The sequence below is a fragment of the Prosopis cineraria genome, unplaced genomic scaffold (genome assembly GCF_029017545.1).
Source record: "Prosopis cineraria cultivar Desert tree isolate PC_DT_omini unplaced genomic scaffold, ASM2901754v1 PC4, whole genome shotgun sequence".
Classification (NCBI taxonomy): domain Eukaryota; kingdom Viridiplantae; phylum Streptophyta; class Magnoliopsida; order Fabales; family Fabaceae; genus Prosopis; species Prosopis cineraria.
The window spans coordinates 11,097,371-11,115,557 of NW_026555335.1; the positions used below are offsets into that span (position 1 = coordinate 11,097,371).

General features: G+C 33.8%; 2 protein-coding genes across 3 annotated transcripts; one reads left to right on the forward strand and one right to left on the reverse strand.

The window, feature by feature from the left end:
• The first annotated feature begins 1,889 nt into the window (after positions 1-1,889).
• On the forward strand, positions 1,890-9,643 carry LOC129309790 (putative clathrin assembly protein At5g57200). The gene is made up of 15 exons (XM_054951506.1): positions 1,890-2,101; positions 2,234-2,303; positions 2,598-2,695; positions 3,099-3,237; positions 3,351-3,475; positions 3,567-3,659; positions 3,774-3,824; positions 5,262-5,327; positions 5,420-5,485; positions 5,618-5,698; positions 5,777-5,851; positions 7,391-7,573; positions 7,654-7,729; positions 8,200-8,318; positions 8,985-9,643. The coding sequence occupies exons 1-15, from the start codon at positions 2,012-2,014 to the stop codon at positions 9,387-9,389; spliced, it is 1,737 nt and encodes a 578-aa protein (XP_054807481.1). The 5' UTR covers positions 1,890-2,011; the 3' UTR covers positions 9,390-9,643.
• Positions 9,644-10,365: 722 nt separating this feature from the next.
• Positions 10,366-16,018, reverse strand: LOC129309258 (uncharacterized). Of its 2 annotated transcripts, none has more exons than XM_054950748.1 (6): positions 15,898-16,018; positions 15,191-15,501; positions 14,627-14,730; positions 13,858-14,034; positions 11,126-12,972; positions 10,366-10,765 (listed from the first exon to the last, which is right to left on the reverse strand). In XM_054950748.1, exons 2-6 carry the CDS (start codon positions 15,394-15,396, stop codon positions 10,616-10,618), a joined length of 2,484 nt encoding a protein of 827 aa, XP_054806723.1. In that variant the 5' UTR covers positions 15,397-15,501; positions 15,898-16,018; the 3' UTR covers positions 10,366-10,615. The 2 variants fall into 2 exon arrangements, with proteins under 2 accessions (XP_054806723.1, XP_054806722.1); XM_054950747.1 differs by lacking the exon at positions 15,898-16,018 and adding an exon at positions 15,674-15,861.
• Positions 16,019-18,187: the final 2,169 nt, after the last annotated feature.

Sequence of the window (18,187 nt, forward strand, 5' to 3'; positions counted from 1 at the left end):
TTAAAAGTAATGACACTATTAACTCAAAAATGCCATGTATTTTAATCATGAAGTAATAATGATTGAGTATACAATAATATTTTATTAAAGAATTTAGAGAAAAAATGAATTATTTAATGGAAAATAAAAAAAATATTAGTTGATGTTTCAAGCTCTATAATAAAATCATCAAAAGATACATAATTTTATCCTTTATTAGTGATAATTTTATCATGATTGGGAAAAGGAAAATTCTCCTTTTCATTGTCCTCAACAAATTGCTTCAACTTTCAGACCGCAAAAAAAAAAAAAAAAAAAAAAAACTGCTTCAAGTCATTCCAAGTAATAACCTTTTAATTAAAAAGAGGATAAAAAGAGATAAATTAATTTAAGAACAAAATTCTGTCTATAACTTATGAACACCTCCCCTCTTAGAACTTTTAAATAGCACTCCCCCAATTAAAAAATATAAGGCATTTTAAATTAAATCTCATTCCCAATAAAGTATTTACATATCTTTAGAATAACATCATTTTTTTATATTTATCTCTATTCAATTGAGTGTTTCACTCTAAAATAAATATAAATTGATTTATTCATTAGAAGCGTTTTTGAAAAAAAATGTAATGATTATACCTTAAAATATTAAAAATGTCTTCTATGTTTTAATATCTAACTTTTTAAAAAATGTCTTATATTTTTAAATGGATAAAGTATTTTGAGTGTGTCTATTGAAATTTTTATAATTTTTTAAAAAATAAAATCATGTCATTAATAGAAATAAGGAATACAAGCACCAATTCATCAAGTCAATTTCAATACTAACCATGAAAAGTAACTAAGTACCTATAAAAACAAAAAACAAATTAATAACATAATGTATAAGTGCGTGTTTGGAGTAGCGTCTCAAATCACGTTCATAATATAATTTATTAAAAACAACTCAAAAACTATGTTTGAAATGTGATTCCAAATATAACACAAGCGATTCTAAAACTGCGAACTCCATTAATCAATTATAGAGGCAACACATTTGTTGTGTATGCATTTAATTTTTGAGTAAATTAAGTGGTTTCGAGGGTGGTGTACTAAGTAAACAACTCAAGACATCAATTGGTGTGTTAAAAATATGCAGCATCCATTCTCCCCTTATTTTTCACGGTCCATGACATTGAGTCATTGACAATTAATGGTTAGAAAGGGTTTTTATCTAGGAGGCAATATGTGTGTGTGTGTAAACTTGTGACGTAAAAATATAATACAATATTGTTAGAATAAAAAAATTAATAATTTGATTTTTGGGTTTTATTTTAATTTAAATTCAGTCTCTAAGCTTTGATTCAGTATAAATCAAAAACTCAAACGTAATAATCTGTCAAAAGCTATTCTAAGTTTTAACTTAATAATCTACCCCCGTAATTTCTTCATTCAAAACAAATTTTAGACATATTCTAATCATACATCTCAATTTAAGCTCCATAAACATATGAAAATATGTTCTACAATAAAATATGGAGATCACTTTTTTTTTTATGACAAGAAAAAGACACCACTCAGCAAAGGTCACATTATTTTAATTATAATGATAATGATTGCTCTTAATTTAAAATTTCCTTTTTGGTCATGCAAAGGTTTTGCCATGGTTTAAAAAGGTAATTTTTTTAATCTAAAATAAGTTTTGCCCCGATAATTCTTGTATTTTAAATTTAATAAATAATAATAATTATATTATTATTAGTGATAATAGTAGTTTAATAATGGGCTTGTGCGGAATCAATCGTCAGCTAAGTGTTAAAAGTGCTAATCCAATTCCCGTTCCGTTGTGAAATTTCAAGAAATTAGTTATATAGTTATGCGGTCGACAACATGAAACTACCAAAATGGCCTTTTGTGATCATCGTTCCTGCTCGAGTTTTTGAGCAACCTGGAGAGAGTCGTTTTCGTCATTGAAAACGACAGGCTTCCAGAAGAAGAAGAAGAAGCGCGTCGTTCCTTCTTCTTTCTCTCCCTCCATTGCAATCTTAGTTTATGAATGGGGACGTTTAAGAGCTTCAGAAAAGCCTATGGGGCCCTCAAGGACTCCACAATGGTCGGCCTCGCCAAGGTCAACAGCGAATACAAGGTGAGTTCCTCACATCTCACGTTCCTACCTTTATTTGCAAAACTTCCTAGCTCAATTTTCGATTTGTACTTAATTTTTCTTTTCGTCTTCTACCGCTCCATGTTTTGACCCTGCTTCATTTTCTTGTTAAAGGATTTGGATATTGCAATTGTAAAGGCTACCAGTCACGTAGAATATCCTCCTAAGGAACGTCATGTTCGAAGTGAGTTTATATACCTCATTTCTCTGATGTTCTGCAATTTCTCGAATACGATTTCATGCTTTCGATTTCAATATTGCATGCATTACCGTACAATTTGTTTCATTGAAGCAAAGGGTCATTTTTTGAATTAAGTTTAATCAATCTATGCATATTTTCTTTTCTATTGATTCCAATTCGAACTATGAAATTACTCGTTATCATAAAGCCAACTCAGGATAAAAAGTGCATTCCCGTTTGCTAACTTATTTTCTTTTGATTTTTGTTTCTCTCTGCTCTGCCTTAAACTCAATACAGAAATATTCTACGCAACGTCGGCACACCAACCGCGGGCAGATGTGGCATATTGCATTCATGCACTTTCGAAGAGATTGTTCAAGACTAGAAGTTGGATAGTAAATCCTTTTCATACTTGGAGCTAGACAATCTTAGCGCTCAAAATCTTTTATATAATATAGAAAAGTATTGAAAGTCTCTGAATAAGTTGGTAACAGAATTGATATCTTTGCTTCTCTCTTTATGTGAAAACATTAGCTGACAACGTAAAAATTAAGAGTTCATCTCATTTGGGTATTGACGCTTAAAATATACAATATCAATTGTGGTTCAATTTCCTTCCAGAACAATTGATATGTGCAGAGGGATGAATAGGGGGTAAATCATTCTTAGGCACAGCTCACCAAAATATAAAGGAAATGTATTTGTCTGTGATTTCAATAGGATCACTTGTTTCTAACTGCGATTTTTCAACCTTTCGTGAAACTCACCTCGGCTTGTGTCTGAATGATGATGTCAAAGGTTGCTGTAAAGACACTGATAGTCATACATAGGACTTTGCGAGAGGGCGATCCTACCTTCAAGGAAGAACTTGAAAGCTTCTGCCGCAGGGAAAATATTTTCCAAATATCCAATTTCAAAGATGACTCTAGCCCTCTAGGTAATTTAGTTCTGAAGATTGAATAAAATTACTTTTCTCCCCTCTAGACAGGTCTAGACGCGCTTTTGTATTTGAATGTTGTTGTATTTCATGCCTAACCAGACTCTATGCAGCTTGGGATTGTTCTGCATGGGTTCGAGCATATGCACATTATTTAGAAGAGAGACTAGAATGTTTTAGAGTCTTAAGATATGACGTCGAGTCGGAGCGGTTAACAAAATCACCATCTGGAACTAAGGTTTGTGCTTTCCCTTGTTTGAGATTATACATTAATGTTTCCATTTGTCTTGTTACTATGTTTAGAATATCAGGAACTTTAGCTTTGACAGACACATAGCAGAACCCGGATGTTGGCTTGTGATGAACTGTTGGAGCAACTGCCTGCCCTGCAGCAACTTGTTCACCGTCTTATTGGCTGTCAGGTGAAACTCATGTTTGGTGCCTTGATGATTCTAATTGTTTTGTCATATCTCCTGCAATTGAAATGGCGCTGTCTTTCCTAAGAATGATTTTTTATATGATTTAATGCCTTGCAGCCTGAAGGAGCAGCTTGTTGCAATTATCTCATACAGTATGCACTGGCCCTGGTATGAATTGTTTGTAATTGTAGTTCATACTTCACATCTGTACCAAATGGATGATTTCAAAAATTACTTGAATTTTTTTTTTTTGGGGGGGGGGGGATAAAAGTTCACATGCAAGAATATTGAATTGCTTTGGGAAAATATCAAGAAGGATCACTAGAGGGAATTTATATCAGTTAAAGATTACTTGTTAAAATTTAAATAGATACTTATTGATTTGGGTTAGTTTTTTATTAACAAATATCCATTCAATTTTTAACAACAACTTATTCTAAATTAATGATAGTATGTTTGGGTTTTTTTCCATTCATATTTTGACAACTAGTCCTTGATTGATATAAATTTCCTCCAGCAGTCCTTCATCGCTGTTTTCCCAATTTCTTTTCCTCTGAGAAGTTGAATGCATAATCAAACTGAACCGATGCATTGGTGAGATAATATCAAGAATTGTTTTAACTCAAGATAACAATCTAAGAAGTGAAGGTTTATGATCAGCTATATAGACTAAAGGATCTACAAGTGGAAAAGACCCAAAATACTTGAAGTGAAAGAGAAGAGAGACTTGAATGAAAGAGAAAATTTCGTTGCAAACTCAAATTGCAAAATACACCAAACTACAAGCTTTTTCACTTCTCTCTCTCCCCTTCACATGCCACTCTTCTTCTTCTTCCTTCTCTTTCCTCTCTTTTACCTCTTCCTTCACACTCTCACAGCACCTCTTCTCTCTTCTTTTGCTCACTCTCCGCTTGATGCACTATATGACTACCCAAGCATCCTATTTATAGGCAAATGTTGTCTTGGCCTCTTAAGTACAAATCTATGGCTAATAATCACCCTTGAATAGTGACCACTGATCTTGGCTTGGAGGCTACTCCAATTTATTTGTATTATTTACTTATTTATTTTAATCCTAAAATTAGTGATGATTTCAACATAAACATCATTAATGTGTCCTCTCATGTAAAGCCTTTTGGACTATATGTCTGAGGTTTTGAGTTTAGACAACAGGAAAGCCAACCACATGATGTGCTAAAGCTCAATTTTAATTGAAAATAGGGGATGACAAGGATCGATTAAACTTACGAAAGCTTTGTGTTTTAATACCTGCTAAGAATTGTTTCAACTAAAAAAGGGAATATATAGTTTCCTCATAATCCATAACAAACGTTAACACTCCTCATTTCTCAACAGTTCTCATTTAAAAATGGTTCTTTTTTATTGCTGAAGATTAAAGAAAAATGTTAGTAAGATTGTCAATCAGACAGTAGAATTGCTATCATCACAGACTTTTGCACGTCTTTTGCTGTCATAATAAAATGTGAATTTCCTTTTGATATTGGGGGAAAAAAATTGAATTTCCTTCACTTCTCTTGTATCTCTTTTCCTAGTCTTGTTATTTTCTCACTTTTTGTTTTTCGGGTATTTGACAATGCCATATAGGTATTGAAAGAGAGCTTCAAAATATATTGTGCAGTCAATGACGGAATTATAAACCTCGTGGATGTGGTAAACTTCAGTTTAATGTGATATTTTGATCTCTTCGGCCAAATTTTAATAGGTTACTACTAATTATCACCGTTATCTCCACATTCCTGCAGTTCTTTGACATGTCTAGACATGATGCATTCAAGGCTTTGAACATATATAAAAGAGCCGGCCAGCAGGTTTAAAACGATGCTTTTCTTCAAAGACAGTTTTTGTTGCTGTCCAATATGGGTTCAATCGTGTGCCCAATGTGGAATCCCTATAAAAGACATTAGGTTGAACTGATGGTCAAACTTTTTTTTATCATACAGGCTAAACATCTTGCTGACTTGTATGAATATTGCAAGGGCTTGGACCTTGCTAGGAACTTCCAGTTTCCAGCACTGAGACAGGTTTCCTTTTTGTCATAATAATATCTTATTTGATACCAATAAAGACTTCCTCACTGAGCTTTTTTCTTCAATATATAGCCACCTCCATCGTTTCTTGCTACAATGGAAGATTACCTGAAAGAAGCACCCCAGGCTGGCTCTTCTAAGGAATCGGTGAGTAAAAGCAATACACAAATTACTTGGATAAAGTATGGGCATGTATGTTTTTATGTTCGTCTACGAAGTCCAACTAACAAGCAAGCATCTCTTTGTATACCTAATAAAATGTTAAACCTGCCAATGCAATTCAGATCTGACTCCCTTTAAGAGTGCAAACTATAGGACTTATGCAATATGGCCTGTACGGCTTAAGCCATTCCCTCAAGGTGAGGAAAACCTGGAACTCCTTGAGTGGCTTTGCAGATTTGAGGATGTTATTTTAGAACCTTTCCCCAAACCTGGGCCCGTGAAAAGTAATTTCCCTTGTCCCATATTGAAACAAGATTAAAATTAATTAAAGGCTGATGAATTTTGTGACTTCTTGTAGATTTTTTTTTTTTTATATGTATGGGTATAGAGATATCAAGTATAGACTTAGGCAAAAATGAAAAGAAAAAACAATCAGTGTTGGAAGATTTTTCTTCAGGCATTTTTAAACTTCATAACTTTTATTTTTAAAATTTTAATAAATAATTTTCTTCACCTCATTAAAATAAAAAGTTTTATGTACATACCTCCATCATGCATTAATTGGCACGAAAATCTGATAGGAAACTCTCATCCCAAAAGTAATTATTGAGGTGTGAAAACTCACTCATTTATGAATGTTATAAAACATTTAGTCTCTGTTATTTGGTTGCGTTTGACAAGCTCATATTTTGGTCGCTACACTCTATGACACATCATTGGGTGACTTTCTTTTATTCAAACCCTCCACCAATCATAATCACCTGTTGGCAGTCCTTTTCGGAGTTGCAAATAACCAGTTATGTTCTAATTGATGGGCATCTAACCTAGGGCATTCAAAAGCCATCCGGTCAACCTAGTTAACCCACCATCAATTGGCTTATGACTTAAGAAAGAAGTGAGTATGAATCATCATCATATCAATCTCTTTATTTTACAAAAGTATATAAATGAATAAGTTAAATTGGCCAACTTGCAAGTAATGTGAATTGGTTTTTAATTTATAATATAATTAATATATATATATATATATATATATTATATGCACACAATAGAGCAAAATATAAATTAACTCACTTCCCTTGGACCACCTCTGACCTCCCTTCTGCTGCCGAGTTCCACTCTGGTCTCCAGGTCTCCGGTTGTGGCGTTGCACTTAATGGAAAACCCTCCTTTTAGTATGTGTCTTTGTTCTTGTTGCACTGTAGTAGATATATATTTCCATTTATTCTTTTATGGAAGAGGTATTTACATAGTGAAGATAGTGATATTGATGTTGCTAACGAAATCTCATGAATTGATAAAGGATTAAAATAAAATGTTAAAGTTTAATTATATTATTATGTTTCAACTTTGTTGAATGTTAAATGTTGAAGGCGTATTGAATTGTTTAAAATGTTAGAATGCAGAATGTTAACTCATTTTATATTTAGAATGCAGAATGTTAATACGTTTTATATTTAGAGAGGGAGGGAGGGAGGGAGGGACACATATATTCGTTATTTAATTAAAGGACATTGACATCAGGAGTGTCGGGAAATTGATCAATCACCTAGGAATGAAGAACCAGAAGAACCTGAAGAAAATGAGAAACATACCGTAGAAGAGAGTGAGATTAAAACAGAGGAGGTGGTTGAAGAAAAAGTATTAAAGGAAGAGGAGGTAGAGCCGCCTCCATTGATATCAACTGATGGTACTGATGACTTGCTGGTATGTTTTATTAATCTGGTATTCACTTGCTTGCGTTACTGATTTACAAGAATGGATCACATTTTCGTCCATCTTTGTAGGGTCTGAATGAAATAAATCCTAAAGCTCTAGAATTGGAAGAAAGCAATGCTCTGGCTCTTGCGATTGTTCCATCCGGTAGTATGACATTGAATGTTGTTATTTAATGAAATATACAGCATGGTTCCTGACTTTCTGAGGATCACATTGCCACTCTGCTAATGAATACCACACTGTGACCCATCTTGTAGTCTTTCAGAGGCTGATGGGTGTTTGCATTTAATTTCAACGCCATAATACATCTTTCTTGTATGAACAACAGTTGGCTTTTCTGCCCTGCAGCTTAAAGCTGATAGGAGAAATGACAGATAGCTGTATCAGAAAAACACTATAATAAGTTAGAAATAAATTTTTTTTGAGGATAAAATAGCCCCAAAAAAATCACGAGAATGCCTCTGAGATTTCTCATCCTTGTTTATGTACACCATATTTAGGATGTGGTCTGATTTCTTTTCTTTTTAGACTCAATTATGGCTTATCTTTAAATAACCGTACTTGCTGTTTGATTCTTGATACAAACTTGGTTAAGATTTTGCAATTTTATGCAGGAAATGATCCTTCGACCAGCAATGGGTTGGGTAACATAGCGGGGACTACCGGTTGGGAACTTGCTCTTGTCACAACACCAAGCAACAATATCAGCCAGCCGCTGCCAGATCGCAAAATGGTTTCTTACTCCATTACTTCGTCGATTATCATATTTGGTTTCTAAATCATCTCTAAGTGGAACCCTTGTCAATCTATAAAAATTCACCCTTCATAATTAATTAGGCTATAAAGTTTTGCACTGGCCACCCTTAGATTAGATAGCTGATGTCATGTGCACGAGGCTCATAATCACCAACATGGAGAACAACTCAAATTGTGTGGTTGCATTGAGGTTATGCTATTCGGTTATAAGCCTGGAGACACATCTTCAGGCATGTACATGTTGGACACCTATACTGGCACACTAACACGAGGATCAAAATAAGATTTTCGTTTTATTCTGTTTAAGCACACTTAAAGATTAAGAGATCAGAAACCCCATCTTGATAAGGTAGTAAAAAAATCTTATATAATTTTGCTGTTATACATGAATAATATATATATTTTTATTTAGTTTTTTTTTTGTGGGAAAATAATGCTCCAAGGTATTTAGAATGTAGATCATATTGGTTAGTTTTTTCTCCGGAAGGAGATTATAGGTCCTCATTTCGTTGGTGGAGGAGAATCGAGTAAATTTAGATCATATGTAACGAAGTCTTTCAATGTGCTATATGATAACGCCATTGTTTGACAGCTTATGGGATCTTTTTTTTTTTAATGAGATTGTAAGTCCTTATTTTTTCAGGCTGGTGGATTTGACAAGCTATTACTAGACAGTTTGTATGAAGATGAAAATGCCAGGAGACATCTTGAGCTCCAAAATGCTGGCTATGGATACAGAGGAATGGCCATGCAGACCCAATTTGAATGTCACAATCAGAATCAGTGTGACCCTTTTGCTATATCCAACAGCATAGCACCTCCGACCAATGTGCAATTGGCATTGCTGGAACAGCAGCAGCAGATGTTTCATCAACAACACAGCATGATGATGGTTCCTTATAATAATAATAATAATAAAATTTTACAACCACAATACCCTCAGCAGATGCAGCTTATGGGTTCTTCAAACCCATTTGGAGACCCTTTGCCTGTACCTAATCATCCTTACAATTCAGTGCCTCAACGCGGTAATTACAATCTGCTCTAGAGTCTCCCATCTTACCTTCTTAACACCCTCCCCCAAAACGCGAGGGATTGCATTCTGTATTCTTTGTAGTAAGCTAACATTTTTTCGTTCCTTTATTCAAAACTACCCTGATTCTTTGTTTGCCACTTAATATTATGTATTTTTCTATTCTTAGTTATCAAATTTTTTATTTAGAGATTTTTTCCATCTAACATTCTGATGGGAAGAAAAAAAAAAGAAGTAATTAAAGATATTGAAGATGTAAGAAGATTGAAATATCGAAGATATTTTATTAGGATATTTTATTAATTAGGAATATTTTGTTTTAATTGTCATAATATTTGAATTGTTATTATCTTTTTATTTAATTTTAAAATTTTAAGAATTTCTCATATTTAGTTTTAAAGTTAAGGTTGAGGCGTAAAAATAACATCTTAACTCATTTATTTTAAAAATACACATTTAATTGAATAAAAATTACTGTTATTTTGTTTCTCATTTGAATTTTTTTTTTCTCTCTGATCTCTTTATTGATCTTTTTATTTTTTTCTTATATTTTTTTTCCTTTTTCCTTGCCCGTTCTACATTTCATTCCAAACCCATTATTTAGTTTATACATATATTATGTTGGGACGGAGAAATTTACAAATATATAGAATTTGAAATGCGATGAAATCAAATTGTTGCGCATCATTTGTAGAATTTATTATGTGATCAATTTTTTGTTATATAAGAATTTTCTTTATGTATACTGTATCTCTCCCACTCTATACACACACACATAGCTTACGTTGCATTTTCTTTTTCTTTTATTAGTCAAGTGACCTGCAAGCATCGTCTCTTCCAGCTATGTCACAATATTTTGGTATTACTTGTTCCCTGGTACTGCCGTACTGGGAAACTAGATCCTCAGATGCAACCCTATAAATCTGAGTTTTTAAATGCACACCTGTAGGGCAAAATTGCTCCATATATGTGGAAATCCATAGGATGCTCAGAAAATAAAAATGACCAACGATAACTTTTATTGCTGCGATGATTTGAGGCCGCTTAACATCTCAAATGACTCAGCCATAAATAGGAATGTATATACTATGTAACCCGGAATCTTATTTACATATTCATCTCTCTCAACATCTGCAAAACTTGGTAGACGATGGAAGGACCCTAAAGAAGAAACTCGTTTTATTGCCGCTAAAAGAATTATAATTACAAAAGCTATATACAAAACCAATATGAGCTTCGCTTCACATCTCAGACAAAAGATTGCTGATTTTGCGAAGCTCCTTTAGAGCTGTCATAGCAGTAACCTGCCCTCTGCCAACCAGAATATTCTTGGAGAAGCTCTCCAATGAGGTCCCTTGGCCTTTGTCTTGCTGGAAAACAGACTCAAGAACCTGCCGTGCAAAAAATCAGTCCTTCGTTAATGCCAATCAACCACTTTCACTCCTAAGTTATTAATTAAAGCCCTATAAAATATCGTTTCATGGTAAACTTGAGCAGTGAACAGATCTTCCTTTATTCAAGGGAAAAAAAATTCTTAAAAAAGGGGTTTGGGATATCAATCAATTACGGCATTTCTTTGTTCTTTCTTTTCTTTTTCTTTTTCTTTTTTTTCCTTTGAGTGCTATGTTTCAAGTAAACCGGATGTGTTGAGCATTTCAACATTAAAGATAAAGAAAATTTTCCTCAACTGGACGCATTAATAAGCATTAACTAGTCATGCCAGAGGAAAATGACAATCAAAACAAGCTTACCTGAATATTCTCCAGCATGGACTGCCCAAGATTCCTTAAAGTTCCCATCACATTCTGGTCGACAGAATCTCCTTTGCAACTAACAGGACTACTTTTACTGCATGCAGCTGAGGCTGTTGTGTTGCTTTTACTAGAACTGTTGCCAGATTTTGTAGCTTCCGAAGCATTTCCTCCTTTCTCAGTTATCATCTCATTATTTCGACCAAAATTCCAAAACCACCCAATTTTGTTCACTTTTCTCTCCTCAGACACTCTTGCTGAATTTACAGTGGCATCACTATTGCATCCTGGGTTCTGAGCTATGTTCTCAGGCACAGAAGAGATAGGAAGAGCTGAATCACTGGAACTAGAAAGTGAATCTTCGTTGCTTTCCTTAAAAAATAAATCAGATGCAACACTACTTTTCTCTAAGTAATTTTCTTGATCATTGACTTCATTAGGAGGACTGATTGGATCTGTAAATGAAGATGAGTTTTCCTCGCTGCCAGTATTTCCACTCAGAAGTCCATCCTCCGCGGCGCAACTGTTATCTTTACAGCCACCATCTTGATCCTCCCCTTCAACTCTTACAGAAATATTATCCCGTTGATTTGATGTTTCATGGCAGTGCATTTTATCTGTATCTTCATCTAAGCCAAGTGCCCTATTAAGATCCTCCAGCAAACTGCGCCTAACAGATGCTTTAGGTTCAGTCTTGCCTACCTGAAACTTAGATGGAGATGGGTCAGATTCTGTTCTCTTGAGACTGAATTTCACCTTTTCTGTCCATCCCTTTTTCCAGATAGGAACCTGCTTATTTGAACCATCTTTCTTAGTTTCTCCAGCTTTGTGGACAACTCTCCATTTTTCTTCCCAGTAGCTATCAGGCAACAGATTCAGGGGAGTTCTTGGAGAAACAGTTTCCGATGGAAGGGTGAGAGATCTTGTAATTGGTGATTTGCTTTGGTTATAAACACCGAAAAATGATGATGGTATTGAAATGTTGGTGCTTAACGCGATAGCCTGCAAAGATTTAGCCTTTTCAAGCAGTTTCTTAATGTTGGTGTTCTGAGGGAAGTTTAACAATCTCTGAAGACAGGTTGTAGCATTTTCAGTGGCAAGTAGTGAAGATCTTAAATGAAGTATCATTGCTACAGCCATAGCTGAGATAAATGCCCCACGAGGAGACCGTAAGATCCTAATGCCAGAGTCTATGTCATCATCAGCACCATTTTCCACTTTGCTATTATCTGAGGCAAAGATCTCATCCCAGATTATCAGAAGGTTGTCAAGTGAAAATTCCCGTCCAAATAGAACTCTCAACCAACGGAGAGCAAAGTATTGGGGTTCAACCCCAAGATCTACAAGATGACCATGCAGGTATGAATCCACAAGGGAAAGCAAACAATACAATGCCCTCGAAGCTTCAATTACAGGAGATAAGCTTGTATGGGACCCAGCTGCAGGGGAGGATGAGAAAAAATCTGCCATTGCAACCAGACCATGGGCCCCACTCAATAAAGCATCAAACATACAGTAGGCATCATGTTCGATGAATTTCTCAGATAAAACAATGCCCAGTTCACCTTCAGCACCATAAGTATCACTTAACAATACAATGTCCTGTATATCAGGATCAAGCTCCTCAATACTCTTGACTTTCATAGCATTTCCAAGGGAACCAATTTCATCCTCCATCGAATCCGGAGATTTTCTAAAATCAAAACTGTAAGAAAGATTATTCTCTTGACATAAAAGACCATCAAATCTGTCGGTGAAGTGATCTTCGTAGAGTTTTCGGATTTCTGAAACATGCTCCACATCAGCTTGGAGAACATATAGCAATGGAGCCAATAATTCATGCATTCCTATAACGAACAATGCCAGAGAGCACAAGAAACAGATACTATTAGCCAACTTCTTTACATAACATCTAATACTAAACAAAACCCAACTCTGAATGCCCTGAAGCAAAACTAATTGGGATATATAAATTACCACAGGACAGGATCGTCAAAAATAAAATCACTTCAGATTCTGTTCTTTTATAATACTATGAAAATGGAAATAAAGCAGAAAATAAAATAATTCAAGAAGATTCTAACCAAAATTGAAGAAATAATCTAAGCTAAATCAAACACCAGAATTTATGTTTCTCTTAGCAATTTAACAAGAGGATGAATATGAGCAAGGCATACAATGTGCCTTCTTTTGACTAATGCTGCAAGGCTTTCCAACAATTTAGTTTTTTTTTTTTTTTTTTTTTGGTGGATGGGCGAAAATTCTACAATTAACTACATGAAGATGGAGAAAACGCCCATCATAAAATCAAAAGCATACTAAAATTAAAGCTGACTGTTGCCCCAAGTGTGTGGTTTTTAAACCCCAAAAAAAATGGGGGGACAAAACTTCATATTCTAGGCAATTTGGAATGGGAGGAAGTATGGTAATTATTCAGCTACAACAGAGGAACTGCCAAAAACAAAAAGGGTTTTCATCAAGGACTTAAGACGTCAAAAGTCAATGGCATGAAAGCATATTTCGTGTGTCCTTACACGTCTATACTTCTTATGGAAGAACATAATAAGCATGCCATGGCAAGAGATGCCATGTGTATTCAAGTCTGATTCTCCATGAGTTAAATGGAAAAAAAGTGAATTGTTCTTTAAAACCACTTAAATGACAACTGTATGAGAGATGACAAAGTACAAGTCTACATATGTCAGCCATAGTTAATTGGTTGAGCAACTTACCTTGTCCATAACCACATTCGGGATGCTTAAGACACCACAGTAATAAAATTCGTCTCAACATTCCTTGGCATCCTGGTGTTTGGAAATAACTCCCATGTTCTGGGTATAAACGTGACAAATCCTGATCAACCATCCTCTCCAGCTCTGCATTACGAAAAAAGCGGCTCCATGTACTATCTGTGCATATAAAGGCCATAATAAATTTACAATCAGATGTTAAGAGATGGCATTTAGATCATCTAAAAATTTGCCTACTGCAGTTGCAAGGAATGTTAAGGGGGAAGCAGTAAAGCATCAACAAAAAATATGATTACTGTATATAAACTCCTTTTTTTCAAAATCATGTATTCATTGATTACCATTAATTCTTTGACTAATCTTGACGTGAATTATGTTACTAATAACAAGCAGGAAGCATGGGCATCTCTCTTCAGAAGAAATTTACAAAAGCAAAAGATTTAAAATCTGACAACTAATAAAAATACTATGGAAAGATGGCACAGTTAAAAGCAAGGTCATAAAAAGTTGGACAAAATAACATTAAGTTAAAAGCGAGGTCATGAAAAGTTGCGATCCATGTAGCTAACCCACTTAATGGGATAATACCTGTTATTGTTGTTGTTGTTGTAGTCTTGAGAATACCTAATGTTTTCTACTTTCTAAATCGGTATTTGAAAAGATATTTTTGAATCAGGGATCAATAAGCAGAACAACTGATTTAGCCACCTGTCAAATATTGAAATTCTGTACGAAACAAAATAAACTTTACCTGGATTCTGTGAAAGAGGATTGTCTATGACTAGATCGGGGGAATTACTTCCACCCTTTGGAGTATGTGGATCAACCAGGAGGTGCCTTCTCAAACAAGCATACCTGACAAGATAATATAAAGATTGAGTTTATAGATTATTATGCAAAAACAACCAAACTCAAAAGCGACTTGCATCTAGCTAAACAAATAGGCATCATTTTTAGTGTATCAATTTGGGGAATTCAAATCAATTAATAATATGGCAAAACCATCTGTGAGGTACAATGCCACACTACCACTGGGTTCTTAGATCATGAAAACAAAACCCAATGCAAAAAGAAGAAACAGTTTAATCAATTCTGCCCGAGAACGGGAATATACAATCGAAACACCTAGATATAATTATGTAATTCAGTCTGCGCTGCACCATCCTCTAACATGTGCGCGCATGACGAGGGATGTGTTGAGATGATCTGAACAAAAAGTAGCCTTATAAAAGTACATAGCTTTTTTAAATTGTACACGAAGCTCTGTCACTCACAAAATGTTATATATATTTGATATGATTGTTGACTGACTTACCTCCTTCGAGAATCAGCAGTGGCCCGACGAAGATAATCAATAGAAGCTGAAGATGGCAAAACCCCGAGATTTATACGCCACTGCAAACCTCTAAGATCTCCAAAACGCCGATTCTCCTGCGCAGATCCTTGAGAAACAGAATCGGAGCTCGAAGGTGGCACCGACAAAGATTCTGGCATTACTGGATTCACTAAAGCCGGCGGCATGATTATACGGCAAGTCCCTCACTAACTCAGACGCTCAGAGTCAATGGAAATTCAAAACAAACACGAGCTCGGCACAATTCAACAGGATTTGTCGAAAACCCTGAACTGCAAGCAACAAGAAAGAAATAAATAACTTGAATTTCTAGAAAGGCAAGCAATAAACTTAAAAAACCTACACGCCGTCAAATATTTGAGTAGAAAACATGAGAAAATTAGGAGATTAGGAAATCGCCGAAACAGGCAAAGAGCCGTTAAAAAGAGGAGGAGGCAAAATTACGGAGAATAGAAGCAGAAGCGATGGGTGAAATCGCGGAGGGAAAAGGAGAGAATCAAGTCCAAGCTGGAGAGATGACACTTGCATATTTCTTCATTGATCACTCTGAGTCTGACTCCGATGCAAAGAAATAAGAGAGAGAAAAGGAGAGAGAGAATAGGGAGTTTGTTTTTGTGCAGGGGAAAGCAAAGACGAAGTAATATGATACGATAAGAGAAAGAGAAGACCTTCGGGTGGGACGGTCGGCTGAACTGTCGCCTTCCTGCTAGCTTCCGCCTCCATTCTCTGCTTTTACCTTCCCTTCTCATTCATTCACCCCAAAAAAATAAAAAAGACAAACAAACACAGAAAAAAGAAAAGAAGCACAATAATGAAGAAACAAGGGCCTGGTTTGATTGCCTCTCCTTGCGGCTCGCAGCAACTTTTTCTTTTGAAAAATAAAAATATTTGTTTACAAATATGTTTTTTGTTATTTCTTTTTAAAAATTAAAAAAAATCTGAAAAATGAAAAAACTATAATATTTTTCTATATTTTGTTACTTTTTGTTGCAAAACTAAAGAAATGCAAAAAGATGATTTTTTCATTAAGGATGATTATATTAATAAAATAAATAATTATTTTACCCTTTATTTCATCATTTTACATATGTGTTTCATAATGATTCAAATTGATATTTTTTATTTTTTATTTTTAAAACTTGTTCGAGAAAATTACTTTGCAGAATTGTGTTAAGAGCATAAGAACCAATCAAACTATTTTTACTTTTTAAGAATATATATATATATATATATATTAAGCATAGAGTGACACTTTTTAAAAAAATTTAAATATTAATTTATCACGTTAAAAGATTAGGTCAATGTGATTCATGTATTATATAAAATTTAAGATATTGGCCCCATTATTTTTATTTACAAATGGTATACCTTGATATAAATTTTGTATATTTTATATTAGCTTGTTTGTATAATGTTATATACCCATACCTTAAAATGCAATTATTAACATCTTAAAAAGGTGAATAATTAATTATTAGTGAATTGGTTTGATTATATATATATATTCAAAAAAAAGTGACTTAACTATATATGATATAACAATATTTGTTTAATACATATATAAAAAAAATAAAACTTATAATAAGTCATAGCATTGCCTGACTAATTTCTTATTCATTATGTAATGGTGAGAAAGTATGCCTAATTTTAAAATAAAAGTCTTAGAAAATTTATGCAATTGGATTGACGAATTATTGGAGACTGGAGAGTCGGTGAGTGTCTCATTCAAATAAAGTAATTTGTTAGATGAAATGATGATGTCCCATATTTGCTTAAGCAGCTTGTTATGGGACATTATTGTTTTATGTTCAATCATCCATGGTACAAAGCAGCATGTTAGATGAATTTTAATAAATTTGTTTCATTAGGTCATCATCTTTGTTTTATTTTTGTCTCTATTTTATATCCCTCCACTTTTTCCTAATTAATTAACCATAACAAGGGATGACAATTAAAAATTGGCAGATTCTGCGTAAATGCTTCTGGTTCTACCCCGCGCGTTCATGTCCATGGGACTTGAATGCAAAGAAAAGTATTTGGGGCAATGTTGAAAAATCAAAAAGATTTGGGGCATGGCTTGTTGACGAAAGGGAATTCGGGGGTGTTAACAAAAAATACCTAATGTTTCGGGATGTATTCGAATGACGTGGAAGATACGGGTCAAACTCTTCCTTGATGTTCGTTTGTATAATCTTATGTATTTTTTTTTTTTAAAAAAAAAAAAACTTTCTTTGTTTTAATTAATCACAATGAAACACGAGAAATAGACTGAAAGAGGACAGGAGTTGATGACCCAACGTTACGTTTTAATGATTTCCTAAATGACGCTACTGGTTACCAGTGCTCAGATCATAGCCGTTCATCTGCGTTGGTGTCGTATTTAATATTAATACATGTATGCGTGTGCGTAATTAATTGAAATATTGCTTTTTAATATTTAAAATTTTGATACGTATATGATACATTTAGGGTGGAGTTGATTCTTTAGAGGAAAAATAATAATAATATTTTTTAAAATATGTAAATGATAATTTGATCCCTCAAAACGTCATAATTCTCCTGAAGTCTTTAAAAATTTTTCACTCATTAATGAATTTATAAAAATTATCAAATTGACCTTGTTAAAAATAAATTATTCAAAAATTTTGTTTAAATATTCACAACTTTTTTTCTTATATTCATAACAATGCAACAACAAATAAAAAATTTAACATGTAAAACTCACAACTTTACATGTTAAATTTTTTATTTATTGTTACATTGTTATGAATATAAGAAGAAAAGTTGTGAATATTTAAACAAAACTTGTAAATCATTTGTTTTTAACTAAGGTATTTTAGTAATTTATATAAATTCATCAATGACAGAAAATCTCCAAGAACTTCTGAAAAATTATTACATTTTAAAAAATTAAATTATTATTTATATTTTAAACAAATTTTATTATCATTTAACTTT